This window comes from Orbilia oligospora (genome assembly GCF_000225545.1).
Source record: "Orbilia oligospora ATCC 24927 unplaced genomic scaffold scaffold00083, whole genome shotgun sequence".
Lineage (NCBI taxonomy): Eukaryota > Fungi > Ascomycota > Orbiliomycetes > Orbiliales > Orbiliaceae > Orbilia > Orbilia oligospora.
Window position 1 is genome coordinate 1,032,732 of NW_011645640.1, and position 17,765 is coordinate 1,050,496.

The 17,765-nt window shown below is 45.0% G+C and overlaps 4 protein-coding genes across 4 annotated transcripts; 1 reads left to right on the plus strand and 3 right to left on the minus strand.

Annotated features, from left to right (window-relative positions):
* Positions 1-2,985: 2,985 nt before the first annotated feature.
* Positions 2,986-5,401, plus strand: AOL_s00083g298 (uncharacterized protein; the record flags this gene model as incomplete). Its single annotated transcript, XM_011125477.1, has 3 exons — positions 2,986-3,295; positions 3,353-4,299; positions 4,358-5,401. The coding sequence occupies 3 exons, from the start codon at positions 2,986-2,988 to the stop codon at positions 5,399-5,401; spliced, it is 2,301 nt and encodes a 766-aa protein (XP_011123779.1).
* Positions 5,402-6,864: 1,463 nt separating this feature from the next.
* AOL_s00083g299 (uncharacterized protein) lies at positions 6,865-8,046 on the minus strand (the record flags this gene model as incomplete). The annotated part of the gene is made up of 3 exons (XM_011125478.1): positions 6,865-7,336; positions 7,418-7,499; positions 7,560-8,046. The coding sequence occupies 3 exons, from the start codon at positions 8,044-8,046 to the stop codon at positions 6,865-6,867; spliced, it is 1,041 nt and encodes a 346-aa protein (XP_011123780.1).
* A 2,290-nt stretch (positions 8,047-10,336) lies between these two features.
* On the minus strand, positions 10,337-11,262 carry AOL_s00083g300 (uncharacterized protein; the record flags this gene model as incomplete). Its single annotated transcript, XM_011125479.1, has 2 exons — positions 10,337-11,118; positions 11,187-11,262. 2 exons carry the CDS (start codon positions 11,260-11,262, stop codon positions 10,337-10,339), a joined length of 858 nt encoding a protein of 285 aa, XP_011123781.1.
* A 2,042-nt stretch (positions 11,263-13,304) lies between these two features.
* Positions 13,305-15,935, minus strand: AOL_s00083g301 (uncharacterized protein; the record flags this gene model as incomplete). Its single annotated transcript, XM_011125480.1, has 4 exons — positions 13,305-15,037; positions 15,131-15,234; positions 15,294-15,609; positions 15,764-15,935. The coding sequence occupies 4 exons, from the start codon at positions 15,933-15,935 to the stop codon at positions 13,305-13,307; spliced, it is 2,325 nt and encodes a 774-aa protein (XP_011123782.1).
* Between the last annotated feature and the right edge of the window lie 1,830 nt (positions 15,936-17,765).

Sequence of the window (17,765 nt, forward strand, 5' to 3'; positions counted from 1 at the left end):
TAGTAAAGAGTATTGGGGGTTTGAATCATACACGATCGAAGGATCCAAACTGAAGCCTTGTCACGGACGGGATTTTGCAACTATCGATAGCCAAGAATTAAAGCCTTTTTGTGCCTGATGTGCAGCCTTGGTTATGGTTTTTAGTCAATCTTAACACGTTGTGGAGGCGGGGTTGTGATATGAGTGTTCTTCTCTTTTGGGAATTCGAAGATTCACTTGTGCGCTTTGGTAGCCTCACATTAACGTTAAGATCTAAGTGTGCATTTGTTCACAGCCTGGCAGTAGCAGCAGCTATTTTACGTCCGCCTAGATGGCCGGATCTGATCGAGGCTCTTGTATTTGGGATTTTAACCTCCACAAATGCCTAGGTCATGAAAAAAAATTCCGGCACTTTCACGTTTGTGAGACGCCGCACCAACGGGAACGGAACGAGGCAGATCTGGAGCAGTTTGCGATACGGATACATGCAGACACATCAACTAACAATCTACACATGTCGATACCCGTCTTGCAGGCATGCTAGGTCTGAGCAATAGAGCAGGAAAAAAAGCTTGACTCACGCCACCAAGTCTCAGAATATTTGGACGACTGTACCTTTCGCCATAGGAACGACGCTACCGTTGCCGCTGGTACAGGCGCCCATGGCGAATTGCAGAACAATCAGTTAGCACCGCATTGTCAAATGCGGAATCTCCTGCAGATAGACCTTTCACCAACGGGTGGTTAATATCTTTGACAGTTGTGTGGAGATACCCGCCGACGTCGAACGTTGTTTTTCTGTGGGCGAATCTGGACGTTGAATCAGGAGAGGATAAGAAACGTTAAAATGTTTGAGATTTGGCAGGAAAGGGTTTCAGGACGAGCAACCGCTCACTCTGATTAGTCGACTGCCCCTTTAGCTCTCCCCGAGTAGCATGCGAGATTTCTCTTCATTCAGGAGATGAAGAACAAACATCATTTTTTGGCGGGAAAAAACTTGTGAGCTCACAAGAAGGTTCCGAATTTTTGTGATCGGATCATATGCCGTTCTGTTGGAGATACGGAGAAGAAATTACTTCGATATTTCGGTTCGAGATGTTCCATGCCGATGGGACCTGGGCTTATTAAGTGTTACCAAAATTAACTCTTCCACTTGGCACGAGATTCCTTTGGCTGCAGGTACAAGTTTGTTGTACCAGGCTTAAGTCCTTAGCCTTTTGTTCTGCCAACGTAATCCAAAGAATTTTTTTGGCTCGGAGACTTCTGGGTGGTGGCTATGGGCAGGTGCCGGGCTTCCCAAGCTGAGAAACCGAGCGGGTGACGACAAATGGGGAATGTCTGGTGCAAGGGGTCCAGCTATTTTTTGCATCAAAATCGACCAGGGCTGGTTCCCCAGAGATGATGGAGGACCCAAGCGAAGTGACTTCAGACATGCGTGGGAAATTGACTGTGATGTGACTTGACATTTTGGTTTAGGTAGGGATGCAGCATGTTTGAATAGATTGATGCCTCGTAGATGCGTTCATACGCATGTCATCGGGGGAGGCCACGCATGCCTGTTCTTGATGATGCATGTATGATATCGTGAGGAGGGTCCACAAGAACGTTTTGGACGGTCGAATATCCCGTCGATGCTATACAAGCTTTTCCACAAGGTAGTATTCGAAGGAATGCTCAAAGCAAGCTAGCATCTCGTGCAGACGGCGAGAGAGCCGGAGACGCCTAATGATTGGATTGCGCCAGATGGAACTCACTAGGATTGTCAAGTACTGGACTAGTTCTCGGGAGGGAAAAGGTCGCTAAATCGAGTACTAGCAGCCCTAAGCCAGAAAGTGACACTCTCTTCCAGGGTCAGGTCCAAGAGAGGCCCCGGGATATGATATTGCTTCTTCCTCCCCTTTGTACGGAGCTTCACATTTTTCTGGCCAAACCCATTTTCTCTTTCTTGTTCGTTCGTTCCCTTGTTTTCCACTTCCCAAGCAACCAAAATACCATTTTTTTCTTTCATTTTGTGTATAGAAACATTCGTTTTCCTTTTCTCTCTCGTTATTTCCTAGTCGTTCGTCCATTTCCTTTTTATAGTCTCTTTGCATTTGGTGTTTCAATCTGCACATATTTTCTCCCTTCATTCGCCTGTATCTGGACTTCTCTTCGACGGCAGGCTCCTGGATTGTTGGAATCACCGACAGTTGTGCTTCAGAATCAATTGTCAGACTAGAACTTGGGACTCAGAGACAGCTTGGACTTCTCTTGGGCCACTTTCTCCTTAATACTCTCTTACATCAGTAAAGTAATAGCACTAAGGGCTGATTAGAAGAAACTTACCATCTCAAAGACCTTCGCCCCCCAATTCTAATCAGCAGGTTGCGAGCCATCGACGCATCAAAACAGAAGTCACTGCCTCACAAAGACTCGGGTAACTGCAAGCCCACCTGCCCAATCCATTCATTTGCATAGGGCTGCCCTGTGAGGAAGAGGAAGAAGAAGAACGAAAAGCAACAGAGTAAAAACAGTTGCTAGTGTCGCACACCCGTCCCAGGACACGGCCACACCGCTTGCCCACTCGGACCTGTCGTCTATAAAAATCGCCTGCCAAGCTTTACGGCTGAGCACAGCTTTAGCCTTTTTTTTTCCAGTGGAACCTTACCAGGTGCTTAGCTCTCCTCCTCTTTTATATATTAAAGAAGACAGGAAGTTCTTTCTGTTTGTTCAGGGTTCTGTCGTACTTTATGATCGTTTAGATCTCTTGGACTTTCTTGTGAGTTGTGGCATTCGACGTTACAGATCTCGATAGTTGGGTTTCCTCGACAGCAGTTCCTTCCCCTGTGGAAGCCTCCCCTAAACCAACCTCATCCCGACATACATATCCACCTTCGACATCACTGCATATAGACGAAGAGCTTGTTGGTGGATCTAAGCCATTTCATCCCTCTCTTTTTCCTTTTTATAAATTTTTTTATTTCTTTTAAACTACTTACACACGATAAAAAATAAAAATCAACAACGATGTTACGACTATCTAGAGTATCGCTCTTTTCAGCACTTGCACTCTTCGGTGCCCTGCGGGTCCAGGCTGCCAACGATGTTCTTTCAACAAGTGGATTCGCATCATGCGGTTCCGGGGACGGCGACATCGTCGTCCGAAATTTCAAGGTCGAATATGACAGATCGAATATGACCGTCAAGTTCAATGTTGCAGGAGAATCGAAACGACAGCAGGAGGTCATCGCAGACTTGGTTGTTACAGCTTATGGCAAGGAAGTTTATAGGCAATCTTTTGACCCTTGTGAAAAAAATATTGCCCTGCTATGTCCATGTACGTGACTACAGACAACATCCTAGATTATACTCGAATACTAACTAGGTGATACAGTGCCCGTTGGAAATTTCTCTGCTGCCGACACCCTTCCAATCCCTCCGGAGTTCGCTAGCCAGATTCCTGCTATTGCATTCACGATTCCCGACCTTGACGGGCTGGCTAAACTGGAGCTGAGATCAAAGACTAATGGAACTGATGGTGGTCAAACCCTCGCTTGTCTTCAGTCTAGTGTTAGAAACGGAAAGACTGCTGAACAACCTGCCGTAGCTTGGGTCACCGCCGGTATTGCCGGGGCTGCAGCTATTCTTGGATCCGTCTCGATCATTTCTTCGGCTGCCGGTCTTGGAGCCGGTGGTTCCAGCGGTGGTTCCAGCGGCCCTTCACCAAACGTTGTCGATGTTGTTCTGTGGTTCCAGTTCGTTTCCACTAATGGCATGTTGAGTGTCAACTATCCTCCAGTCTACAGATCTTTCGCAAAGAACTTCGCCTGGTCGACTGGCTTGATTCCCTGGAATGATATGCAACGTAGCATCGATCAGTTCAGATCTAAGACTGGAGGAAATGTTACCAAGTCTTCCTTCGACCTTTTGAAGAACACAACTTTGATTTTTACTTCTGGCGACTCGGACTCAACCCTGAAGAAGCGTGCTGTTGATCTCTGGGGAACTCTTCTCAGGAGGGCGCCAGTTGAACTTGAGGCTAGCATCAATGGAACCAATCTTGGTGCATCAGCTCCCGCTACCAACGACGACCAAGACAGCGGATTTATGAAACAAGTTCATGGAATTGAAGCCTTCGTCGAGGATTTGTCTATTCCAAACACTAATACGTTTATGACCGTTCTTCTTACCTTCCTGTGTGTACTTGCTGGTACCGCTGTTCTTATTTTGCTCTTCAAGGTCATTTTGGAACTTTACTGTCTCTGCGGAAAGTTGAACAAGCCTCTTGCCAGTTTCCGAAAGAGGTATTGGACATTCCTTCTGGGAACCATGGTCCGAATCGTAAGTCATCTCGTCCCATAAACGATTAGCATTAACATACTAACACTTTTCTTTTCAGATCCTCCTCATTTATGGTATCTGGGTTATCTACTGCCTCTATCAATTCAAGCAGGGAGATTCCTGGGCCGCTAGCCTTCTCGCCGGTGTCACTCTCGCCATCTTCACCAGCGTTCTAGTCTTTTTTGTTTTCCGAATTACCAAACTTGCCAAAAAGGCCAAGAAGCTTGAAGCCGAAGGTGGTCAACAGCTCCTTGAGGACAAGGGTAACCTTCGCAAGTACGGTCTTTTCTATGATCAATACAAGTCGACTTTCTGGTGGATGTTTATCCCATTCATCATCTACCTTTTCGCCAAGGGCGCAATCATCTCTCTCGGTAGTGGAAATGGTCTTGTTCAGTCCAGTGGTCAACTCGCCTGCGAACTTATTCTCTTCGCCTTCCTTGTTATCGGTCGCCCTTTCAACAGCAAGGCCGGAAACGTCATCAACATCTTCATTGCTGTCGTCCGTATCATCTCTGTTGCTTGCGTCTTAATCTTCACCGAACAGCTCAGAATCTCCCAGACTACCACCACTGTCACTGGTGTCGTCCTCATTGTCGTCCAGTCCCTCCTTACCGGCCTCCTCGCCATTCTCATTGCAGTTAACGCCATCGTAATCTGCTGCAAGACGAACTACTACACCAAGAATCGCCACAACCGTGAGAAACTCGCCGAAGAGGCTAAGATCAGGGAAGGATTCAACCCACACGACCGACGAGCTTCTATGGGTCCCGGCGCCCTCGGAGGCTATAGCGACGGCAAGGGCAAATACCAACCTACTCCTACTCGTGACGAGTTCCATTTGGATGAGATGTATCCCCCACCACGTGGTACATACATGCCACCGCCACACGATCGTGATGGCTCACCCGTCCCACACCCACACCCGTACGGCAGGGACGGTCACGAAAGGTCGTTCAGCAGTGAACGCCAAATGGACTATGTCAACCACAGCCGGCAAAGTCTAGTCGGAAGTGCGGCTCCAATGAGCCAACAACCAACATTCGATAACCGGTTCCCGCCAACATCTTACGATGAGTATCGCGGGAACCAAAGATGGTAATTATAATACCGCAAAAAAAAAAAGAAAACCAGAGTTACAGATTGAGTTCCACTATATCCCTCGGCGTTCTTGGTTTCCTCTTCCTTATACCAAAAAATTCATTTTTGCATATTATTCTCCAGCAGCAGAATACTCTAAATCTCGCACAAGGAACAAAAAAGGGGGATCAGTTTTTCTTTCCTTGCTGCTTTCACTTCATACATTTTTCTGTCATTAGCATTTTTAGCGGAGTTTGTTTTTTTTTCATCAATATTTTTTTTCCTCTTCATCATCATCATTGAATTCATAATTTATAAGTCTTACTGTTGCATCCTTCCAACCTCACCCAATGCCTGAGAAAACATAGCCCCATCGTGTACCACCCTCCACCCGTACTCCCTCTTACTTCCCCTTTCTTTCTTTTGTACATTGTACTTTTTTTTAGATAAACCAAAAAAGATTTAATACGTTCCCACCAAAAGATTTCCCTCAACATTAAAAAAGGAAGAAAGACCGCCTTTCATCTAGACTCAAAATAATTAAAGAAAATAAGAAACCCGATAAGCCACACCCGTCTGTGCATGTACAGCCCCAAGGCCAGTCGACGGCCACACGCACGCAAACGTCACGTGTTTCATGAATACGCCGTTCCAAGACGGATGTGGCCCCTGCTTTTGGATTGATTAGTGCACTGCCCTTCAAGCCCTTTAGGTAGTTTATGCTCAATACGTCATACCCGCCCGGGAATCATTTTAAAACGATAAAAAAAAGAGCGTTAAGACGGCGGTTTTTTCCTCTGGGGCGGCGGATGGTACTGCCAGATACAAAAGTTTCGTGGGATGGCCCAGATTGCTTGATTAATGGTAGTATAGGCGCCCGTGGGATTGGGGCATCGTATGATATTACATAGGTAAATTTATTGCTTCGAGCTAAGGGTTAACGGTTTTGGTACAGTACAACTAATGGGTAGGCTTAGTTGGCTAGAAGTTATTTTCTCCCTAATATATCGAGCATGCAGGAACGTTGGCATGGGCAGCGAGGTTGTTATACCCTGTTCCGTTAGAGGAATGGGAACACCTCCAAGTCTTCGTTATCGAATGTTGGTCTGTCGATATGACAAGCTGTTGTATCCGTGGTCCAGGTCCCAGTTTTTTTTCGAGCGGGATTTCTGATTCCCTTTGTGTTGGTTTTGTGGTACTTAAATATTACTTATTTAAGAAATACAACATTAACAGCACATATATCGAGATAACGAAATGATCAGCGTCATCAATCCATGGGTATATGTGAGGAACGTAAGGTATAGATTCTAGTCTAGAACCCGAAGTGGTATATATACATCTTAAGCCATGTAGATAATGAAGATCAAGTAATCTAAATTTAAAGCGTTCAATCAAGATACAATAGTAAGCAAAACCTTATATCTTCAATGCTCTAAACCCTTAGCTCGCCTGTGATCAGCTAAACTGTAGTCATTGTATTATCTAGTTATCTTCACCATCCTCATTGCGCTTAACCTTTTCGCTTGTGCTATCGTCAATATTTCTCTTGACCTTGTAGTAGCCATCTTCTGGAGTAGTATTCTCGATATCGATACCAGAATCTCCAGTTTGGGGCGTAGGCTCCGGTTGTCCAACAGTAACAGTAACCGTCTTCGCCTCAGGTGCTGGCTGAACCTCAGGTTCGGGATAAATGGCCTGGAAGGGGACACAACCTCCAAATGGACCGTTCGCTGCGAAATTTTCACATCTCAATACACAAATATTCTTCATATTGCCGTATTGCGCTATGCATTTGACATTTCCTGGGATTCGAACTCTCAATGTGTGGCGCTTGTTGTTTCCGTGGGCCCAAACGGACTTCCATTTCTCCTTGCCGGCGCCTGGACCTGGTTGCATGTCGGTTGCGAGCCAGGGGCCGAACTCTTTACCGGTTCCGGATTCATCCAATCGACATCTGTGGCGAACAAGTGTCAAAAACTATTATTAATTATATGGGGGGGGGGGGGGGGGTTGTATGATTATAAGAAAGACATACCTGAATGGACCAGCTCCGTCAGCGTTAACTTGCCACGTAGTAATTTGGATCCATCCACCAGGGGTAGCCTGAGCGATCTGCCCTACAGGTGCGCATTTTCGTCAGATTTATATACAAAAGTTGAATGATGCGGATAACTTACTTCGCTTCGCATACTCAAGCGTCTCCGCCCCAGTCTGGACATAACCTCCGATAGGAACCGGACCCTGAAAGAAGTTATAATTCACGAAGGAGCCGTGATTATAACCCCTAGCCGGTTTAAGAGGTCGTGCGATGATTTTACCATTAACAATCTGGTTTGTTTTCAGATAGTAATCTTCGATGCGTTTAAGAGTGGCGCCGCAACCCTGTTCCATCCATACACGATGTCTCTTTTGCTTGTGCCAAAAACTTTTACAGCAGGGTGGGACAACTGGATCGCTAAAGGTGACAACATCGTATTGTCCCGGGTTTTGGTGGGCTCCGTGGTTTTTCACCGCGATGCCTTCCTCGTGACCCAGTTTCACACCTCTTACGAGACTGTAGTCTCCAAAGGCTTCGATAAAACGAACGTGGGCGGATACTACATCGAGCTCCGAAATGGTAGCCAAGACGGCAAAGGCGACTGCTGGAGAGAATTTGAAAAGCATTGTGAGAGATAGACTAAAGTCAGAATATAAGGATCGTAAATGGAAGCTTGATAGGCTTTCCTGCAATGCCGTTGAGGCTAGGAAGTTGGGTTGAGAATGAATGGAGCAGCGAGAGCTGATGAGGAAGGAGAAGGATACCGGTACAAAAGAGGGCAGTACGTGGGTTTATATAGAGTTAATGATATGATGCATGTACTAACCCATGAAAACATGAGTTCATGGTACTCGACACATTCAGACGTAGAGTCGACGGCATACCCGGGGTAGCCGCATGGCGATTTGCACATCCACAGCCAGATAGAAAGTGTGTAAGTACGCATGTGCATGAGTCTAGACGTCTGCACAACCTAAATCAAATGACAATGCTCTCTCATGCCATACGGAGCAAGATAGTTACTCCCATCCTTGTGGCTAAGTTGAGCCGAGATAACGAAGCCCGCTAGACGATCAATGCATCCGCGCTTTTACAGGAAAACTGATCAGACTAGATGAATAGGATGTACCAGATCATCGGGCCTATATAGCTTTGTTTCCGAGTCAGTGCATGCGCAGGCTCTATGGCTCTACAAGGCTGCTTGGCGTCTGTGAAAAGGTTGTGTTGTCGAAGTGTTATTTTCAGCGGTTTTGTGTCACCTTGGCCAAACGGACGCTGGCTTACGGATATCGGATAAGGAGACCAGATAATATATAGAAAAGAATAAATAAATAAAATACATATGTAATGTAAGTAGTTATAATATAACTTCGAACATTTAAGACATGTCTCACATATGCAGGTTCTATCACCTTAAGTGTGCAATGCAGGCATTGATTATAATAATGTCAACTACAAGCGACTAGTCAGTTCGAATCTGTACCTCCATCCTACACCGGCACTGCACCGTTCCGCCAAAGTGGGGCTCCACAACCCAAACAAGTAGATGTAATATACTTGTATAAGTACTACTTGTTTTAAGCAACTCTTAGCGCAGCTAAGTTCTTAGGTCCACAAAGCCTGGTTGGAATTGTACAGATGCCTGGCAGCTTCGAACATATTGCATATTGGAAGCTATTGCCAGCCTCGGATATCCGGAAATGCAGACATTTATCGGAAAATATAGGCTGTCTCCTTAGTTAGTCTGGGACTAACCCCCAGTAGGTCAGTGGCTGGGGTGCTATATTACATCTACAGCCAACGTTCCACGATCAAGACATTAGGTGGTAATAAAAAGTTGAAGAAGAACGCCCTTTGTACACCCTTGCTGGCCCCACTTAGGTTCCACAGCCAATATAATATAGTCTTAACTAGTTTTCGGCGAGATACCCGACACACAAGCAGGTAAGGTATTGCTTATATCACCCGCTCTTAACTATTCTTGTGATCGCTGAACCGAAGTAACGGCTAACCTCGAAACTACAGGATCCTAAGACAGGAGGTTTTCCAGTAACGGGACGGGACAGGATAGACAGCTGGTTCGAGCTACTGAAAAGAACTCTGCTTGCGCTGTCGGAATTAACAAGACTATTCTAGAATCAACACATACATGACGAGAGTTTAGCGGTTTGGTCAACTGCACGACTTAACGGCGACGGTGGACATATAAATTTAGCAAAATAGCGTTCTCTTGTGTATGGATCTCACCGTGCGGAGAGGTTTAGTCCACGCACTAATACAGAATGGAATATCCACATGACATTTTCCTAGCCTGGAACTGTTAATCCTGCCTAGAAGGAACAAGGGAGGGGGGGTGAAAGAAAATAAAATGAACAAGTCAAAAGGAAGGCATTCTCGAACTTAGGGAGAAAGAACAGAATCTCCAACATAATTCTGCCTCGGCCCTGATCCACTGAGGCTGTTCTAGCTCTTAGCCTAAAGCTAGCCATATATTTACTTGTTTAATACGTAGGTTGGCTTAATTATAAGGGGTTTTTGTTATTTTTTCGGCTTGCGAAGATACTCGATCAAATGATATGTGATATCTCGTGAAAAACAGAGTAGGCACTAAAGCAAACGAGTAAACTCTAATCTGTCGGTACCGAATGGTGGGGCCGAAACTTTATGAATGTATAGGTTGCTAAGTTAATAAATAAGAGACGGCATTAGTTTCAGACACTAGTCAGAATATATCTCGTAAACCAGAATTAATTGCTGCTGTAATTATCTTGGTCTTGGTTTTGTTGGACTTAGGATCCGATAAGTGTACATGTAAGCTCTCAAAGCTGGGACTACGGTACTGCTTGAACGAGAAAAAATATGCGGAGACCCTCTCTGTAAACCACAGTATCTTTATGAGAGTGGAGATCTTGCGAATCATTTCGGGTCGCTATCTTTCTTCGCATGCCCCTCATACCCCTCCTGTCCCTGTCCCCTTCCACTTGCCATTGGAACCCTGAGAGTGGTTCGATCTCGCGTTTTCTTTAGCTTCAAATCTGGAATCGCCTCTGGAGCTCTGGGCCTTTCTTTGATTTTTGGCTCTTCCAGCCCCTTCTCGGAATACTCCTTCGGAATTCGATCTCCAGCACGTTGTTCCCTTGAGGCATACCCATCCTTCGTGGCTTGTTCTTTGGCAACATTATCCTTCCCAATTTGCTCTCGGACAAATTTACCGCGCGTGGCAGCTTGATCACCGACTCTAGGATCGCGACCAACAGTAGTACCCATACTAATCCGTCTCATCTTCTCTATCTTCGATTCAGGTGTCCTAATAAGTCTAGGCGGCTCGGAGACCCTTCTTTGACCACCTGAAATTTTTCGATGCTGATCTCGATGGATTTCGCTCCTGATTTCCTCATCGCGAGCTATACCGTACTCTTCTTGGGTAACACTTGTTCTGATTGAATCCGTGACATGAATCTTTGCCAATGATCCGGCGCCGTAGCGGAGTTCTTCAACTCGTCTTCTGGCTTTGGCGGTGTTCTCTCCGGCATCATCGATCAATCGGTCGAGATAGCGGATTCTTTGTTCTAATGCGACAATGTCGTCCTTCGCGAGACGGGTTGGCCAGGGTTTACTCAGTGGGGGCGGTGGAGGTGGAAGTGGAGTAACCGGCACAGTCGGCTCGGAAATGTGGGTCTCGGTGATTACACCGAGGTCTATGGTGGCGTTAGACACTGACTCAAGATTCTGGGGTATAAAATCTTTGATAAGATATAATCCTTACCAGATAAGCGTGCACGCTTGCGATCACGTCGAACAGGGAGTGGCGAACCCGACTGGGGTGGGGTTTCTTGATTCATTCTCAAGGGTATTAAATCAAACCGCGTCTAATAGCTGTTATGACAATGAATCTTAGCAAAGAGGCTCTCAATGGAAGGACCTAGTTCTAGAATGGGCTATCTGGGGACTATAGTAGGTGGTAGCTTGTTCAAAGATATCACTTGGTACCAATGAAGGCTTTCTTGGTGTCGAGGGCCTTACCAACTAGACTAGACCTTACCAACCAAATTGAAAGGGAAACAAGGAGATCAAGAACAAGAGCAGATACTTACAACGTTAGCAAAAAGGAGGTATCGATATGCGCCGTATGAGAAGTATACCCTTACTTTCTCGCGTTCGAATGGTAGTGGGTCGGTATGTTAGATGAAGAAGATGCAACGTTGACGTTGATGTCGATATCACCAAGATGGGGATATATTATACCCTCATATCAATATTAATTCCGTGGCTAACAAACATTTACTCGGCACAATCTTCTAAGCAACCAACCCCTCTATAGCGCAGCGAGATACGAGCCTTGTATGGAGTATACAGTATATAAGATAATATTTTCGACACAGATAGCCTGGACAAAGTTGTCTCCGTCGCTAGACTCCTCAACTGTAAGTACGATCTAGATCTAAAGATCAAGATGCTCTATAACAGACCATTAATTAGAACCAATCAATGTACTTATAATTACTATATATTACGTCCTAGAAAACTATTGATTTTCTCTGTATACTGTTTCCTTTATAATAATCCATAGCCTTTCTCCACATGCACCCAATACAAGACTAGCCTCTGAATGAACGTTGACGAGACAAATGAATGTATATAAACCACCTTGAATTTGATTGCCTATGCAAATCTAAACAAACCCTCCGATCTAAGAATAGAGAATTCCGAAGCCTTCAACTTATTTATATATATCAGCCTTAATATTCGACAGTAATTCCTCTCCAAATTCAACACATACCCAGAACAAAAATACAACAAAGTCACTCGATTCCTATGCCAACTTGAAACTATATAGACTGAGATGAGACTACGACGGTAGCATCATATCAAAAATTCAAGCTACGGGGCTGTATACGTAATTTATTCCTGGTCGCTTATATACCTACTTACTTAGGTATATATAATATCAATACCAACTACGAAGAGACTACGAGGCCTTTACACTGTACACTGGCGGTTTAGATAAAAAAGTAAATTAATCCTAAGCTTACTATACTGTACTATACTATACTATCACAAACATAACGAACACAACTAAATTTAACACAATACAATCGAAAAAAGACATAAGTTTTTTATTTTTATTTTTTTTATTTTTTATTTTATAAAGGATTTCCCAATGGTAGTATTAACCCCCAATAATTGGCCCAAAAAGACCAATAATAGAGCTAGAGGCACATTTGAATTCTATAGAAGAGAAAGTAGTCTCGGGGCCGAAGGAAGCAAAGAAGGGAGGAAGGGAGGAGGCAGAAAGAAGCCGGGAAGGAGAGCTGAGAATCTCGTTCCCGTTACAAGACGTATCCATCCATTCTTCCCACCGTACACATAGAAAAATAAGTTCGTAAAACGTAAGCGTGCGAACGAAAAGGAGACATTTTCCTCGCGTCAAGGAGAAGGGAAAGAAAAAAAAGAAAAAAAAGAAAAAAAACAGGGTAACGAACAGAAATCGCTGCAGGAACGTAAAAGAGAAGTGTCGTCAAGAAGAAAAGATGCCCGAAACGCAGCTGATAGATTAATAAAGTACCAAAAGAGTTGAAGCGGGGTGGAGAGAAGAAAGTAAGTTGAAAAGGAAGAGAGAAAAAAACGCCCCCAAACTCCGTCATATCTCATTGAAGGGCCTTCTCTTTGAAGCTTTGTATGCAATAAATAATAACATCCTCCTCTTTTCGCTTCGTGAAGAGAAGGGGATCGAGAAAAAACAAAACAAGATCGTGGCAGAAAAAGGAAAGAAGAACACCGGACCCATATGTATACTATGTTACAAATCTTCCACAAAAAGAGACGCTCCAATGCGTCGTTGTCTCTTGGATCTTCGAGAGGACCGATCGATAGTAAGGGGTATTTAATCCGTTACTCCGCCGCCGACTGCAGTATAATCAGAGGGACGAGCCCGCTTCGGCCTCATGTGTCGATACGGATTAACTGGTTTCCTCATGTACGGGCTATCCTCATCGGTGGGGAAAGGCTCGCTAAAGACCTTTCGTGCCTGGTATGCGGCAGCACTGATGTTGCTGACATTACCCATACCAACATTGTTATTCCACCCCTGATTCTGCTGGGCCATCATGCCGTTGCCCATATTCATGTTATTCTGGCCCATCCCCATGTTCATATTTCGCTGCTGCTGCGGTTGTTGTTGCACGCCCCATTGCTGGTTGTTATTGAATTGTTGCTGGTTGTTGTTGTAAGCACCGCCAGCATTATTATAATAGCCGTTGTTCGCCATATTGTTCATGCCGTAACCTCCTCCTCCGCCGCCACCACCACCGTTGTTCATGTTGCCGTAGCCAGACATCATGTTATTGTTATAACCTCCGCCGTTCATCGCCATATTGTTTCCCATATTATTTCCCATGTTGTTTCCCATGTTGTTTCCCATGCTGTTTCCCATGTTGTTCCCCATATTCCCCATGCTATTCCCCATCATTCCCATATTCATGTTATTGTATCCACCGCCCATATTGCTATTCACCATCCCATTGTTCATACCCATATTCGTACCCATATTCGTACTCATATTGGTGCCCATGTTCATGCCCATATTATTCATGTTCATGCCGGACATATTGCCCATGCTGTTATTGTTGTTATTGTTGAAACCCATGCCGTTATTGTTGTTCATCATATTACCCATGTTATTATTATTGAAGTCAAAACCGTTCATGTTACCCATGAAGCCATTCTGAGAGAATCCCATAGAATGTTGTTGACTCTGGTTCTGGTTCTGGTTCTGTGTTTGGGTTTGCACGACACCGTTGGTGGCGAGGCCAACATTTTGCATGGCAGGAGAGTTTCCAGTGTTTGGGATGATGGATTTCTGTTGGGTTGGGCTTGGCTTTAGACGTTTGGATCCAGAGTCGTTGGAGGCGGCACTAGCAGACCTCTTCATGCTCGCCCCATCATCTTCAGCAGATCGTTTCTTCGGGTTGGATAGTGCTGGGGCGGTGTCAACTGGTTTCGCTGCTTCAAGTTTCGGAGTACCTGACTCTTTCTTGATGCCAGGTTCGGTCTTTACGATGACAGCCTTAGCAGGGGTAGGCGACTTTGATTTCTCCTTTTCCTTCTCCTCCGATGCAGCCCTCTTACTATCTAAATATTCCTTCACTCTCTCTCTGGTTTCAGTATCTGGAATTAAGCGGTCCAAGAGCACTTCTTTCGTATCACAATTTGGGCAGACAAGATCACTCTCTACCAAAGCGTTTTGTATACAATCATCGCAATAAGTTTTCTTGCAACAAGGTGTCTTGACTGCGTCCTTGAACAATTTGTTGTCAATCGGACAAGCTAGGCCTTTCTCCTCTAGTATCTTTGCTTCAGCAGCGGCTTCACCGGTCAGACCGGCCGCCTTAGTCTTCTGTTGGAACAGTTCCCACGAGGCACGATCTGGCTCCGCTACGACGTATTCACCATCGGCGTTAACCATGACAGAAACAGGCTTGCCATCATCTTCATCTGTGATGACGGGCTTCTCAACTGTCTTTAAGAAACTCTTCGGGATTCCGGTCGTCCGTTTGACTCTAGGCCGACCGTCGAAGTTCGGATCCGCATTTGTAGGGCATTGTTGGATCCAGTGACCTAGTCATTTTGTTAGCGAGTGTCTTCGACTATCTAATGTCACACTTGCGCAACATAGCACAAGTCCAACATTCAAGGGACCGATAAGCTTACCTTTCTCTCCGCATCTATAGCAAACATAGCCAGTCGGGGGTGGGTGGCTTGGTGCAGGTACATTCTTCTTCTTGAATCCTCCTTGTCCGTGAATAGGCCGGGCACTGTGCAACACTGTTAGTATCCGCTTTAATCCCATAAGTAGGTAAGGAATTATACTTACTTGGCCATCTGCTCTTGGGTCTGGTTCCATTGTTCGCTGGATGCTTGGAACATGGCCGCAATTCTCTCTTCTTCTGTTTGTCCTTCGGCACCTAGGCCAGGCACTGCCGAAGGTACGGAAGCAGCAGCAGGTTTTGAAGGACCGCCTGCATGTATCGTATGTACTTTCTTCTCTACCCTACCAGCACTAAGGGCTGCAGTAGGCATCTTTCCAGTAACATATCTCTGGGCGGTTCCTCGACCAGGCTTTGCAGGCGGCAATCTACGAGCGATAATTGCAGTACCTCGTGGGATCATTACCGTATCATCGACGTATTCTATTTTTAAATAAGAAAAGGTCACGGGTTAGTTTATATATTGCTTTTCTACTATTATACATAAAGAAACGAAATAGTCTAATCTCGATATAGGCGTTGCTCATATCCCTCCAGTAGTGAGTTTCCATCGAGTAGACTTGGATTGAGAACTCACCTTCATTATTTTCCTCATTGTAGATGGCAAGGTCGAAGTCGGTTCCGTCGCCGAGCTTGTGGATGGCAATGATGTCTCTCTTCGCGTCAAAGACCGAGATCGCAGTTCCGTCGAAAGGCAACCTAGTAGGCTCCTTTTGGGATTTGAACTTGAAGAATATTGACGAAGACATCGTGGGTTATGTTAAGTGAACGTGCTGCCTAAATAGGTTAGATAGAGGGGGTGAAAGATTTAGATCCTTTTCAGAACAATTTCTACAAGGAAACGGGAGAGAGAGAGAGAGAGAGAGAGAGAGAAAGGACAAAATGGCTCCTTTGTGGTGTGTCTGTTATCGCCACTGTCGTTTTCAAGGGAAAGCCTCCCCGACAGGACTAAAATGAAGTACCGGCAATGTTGTAGCCGGATTCGAGGATAAAGCCGATCGTTAGCTTGATGGAGGTTCTTATACCAGACACCACGATTCGAAGTGACGAACAATGAATTGTCGAGACGATGCTAAGAATCTGAGATGGCAAACGAGTTGATGTTGGAAGGAAGAAAATATAAAGAAGCGATGACGGGCTCTGAAGGACGAAGACTGAATTGTGGAGCCTTTCTTTGGTCCAGAGCGAAGGGGAACTCTTCCTTTGTGGTCGGATTTCTTGTTCAAAAGTGAATCGATCAGTGATTTCACTACTTTCGCAGTTGGCTGGTTGTCTAGGGAATAACAGATTCTTGATCGAAGGTCTCTCTTAGATTGAAAAAAGGGTATTGTTCGACAGCAGAAGACTGATGACAGATACTGTTCTTGTTCTTCTTCTTCTTCAACAAATGGAAACAGGACACACTGATGCGAGAATACAGGTTAGGTTATCGAGATGACAGGTCTCGTCTACAGGTTGCTTTCGATACAAAGTTTTTTTTTGGTAATTGGCACAGGAAAACGGATACAGAGAATGGAAAGGCTCGAGTCTCGCAGTAGCAGTTAGAAACACTAATGTTCTTCTCTTTCTCTCCTTTTTTAAAAAAATTCTTGCTTTTCAGGCAAAAAAGGGCAACAGAGAATCGCGTTAATCAAACAGCCGACCGAAATCCACGAACGGTGCGAGATATCGTTGCAGTTGTGTAGGAATTGTGTGAGGTTGCTTCGTAAATCTTCCCGGAACCAAAGTTGTATTCGGTAGGTGAAGACTTCGAATAATATTGAATGTACGTTTCTGGACGATGAGTTCGTCTGGGCAAAGTGATTTTTGCTTTGATGGTTCTGCTGAAACGATTTCTCGGAGGTCCTAGAGTGAGTTTATTTCCACGCGGGAATTTTTTAAAATTAGGAGGCAAAAGGATATTATTAATAGGTGGCGAGATACAGGTCCAGCCAGTTTGCTTAAGATCACTAAAGAACAGGGAAAAAACGAAGTAGCTAAAGAGTAAAAGGAGTCTATTCGCAGGATCTGCCGTAAGGAATCTGTCGAAGTGCTGGCTTTGGTGTCTTGTTGTCGCGTGAGCTGTTTTGATGGAAGTGTGGAGAGGGAGGTTGATGTAAAGGAGATGGTTGAAGAAGAAGAGGGAAGAGAAAGACCAAGAGACTCACAAATTTGAGCAAAGCCTGATTTGGCAGACGTTTCTGTCTCGATGACTAAGCCACCACCAAAGCCAGCGTCCCACAACGTCGGTTCAACACACAACACAATTACACAGCCAGCCCGAACTGTGAGCCAACGGTATCACGAGGTTGAGTCTCGACCTGCTTCAGGGGACACAGATAGTCCCGAGGTTATTGGACATGACGGCAGGCGAATGACAGTAGGTATTCCACTCTTTGGAAGTACACGTACATACATACATAGTACACAAACTTCACATTCTCTAGGTCCTTCCCCAAGTTCCTTTCATTCAAAAAAAAAGTTTTTATGTTTTTATTACTTGCCCCTTCCAACGCTTAGGCTCCAATCTAAGCTCATATCCCCAAAGAGAATGTAACAGATACGGTATCAGATCAGACCCATTCCTCCGCTTATGGAAT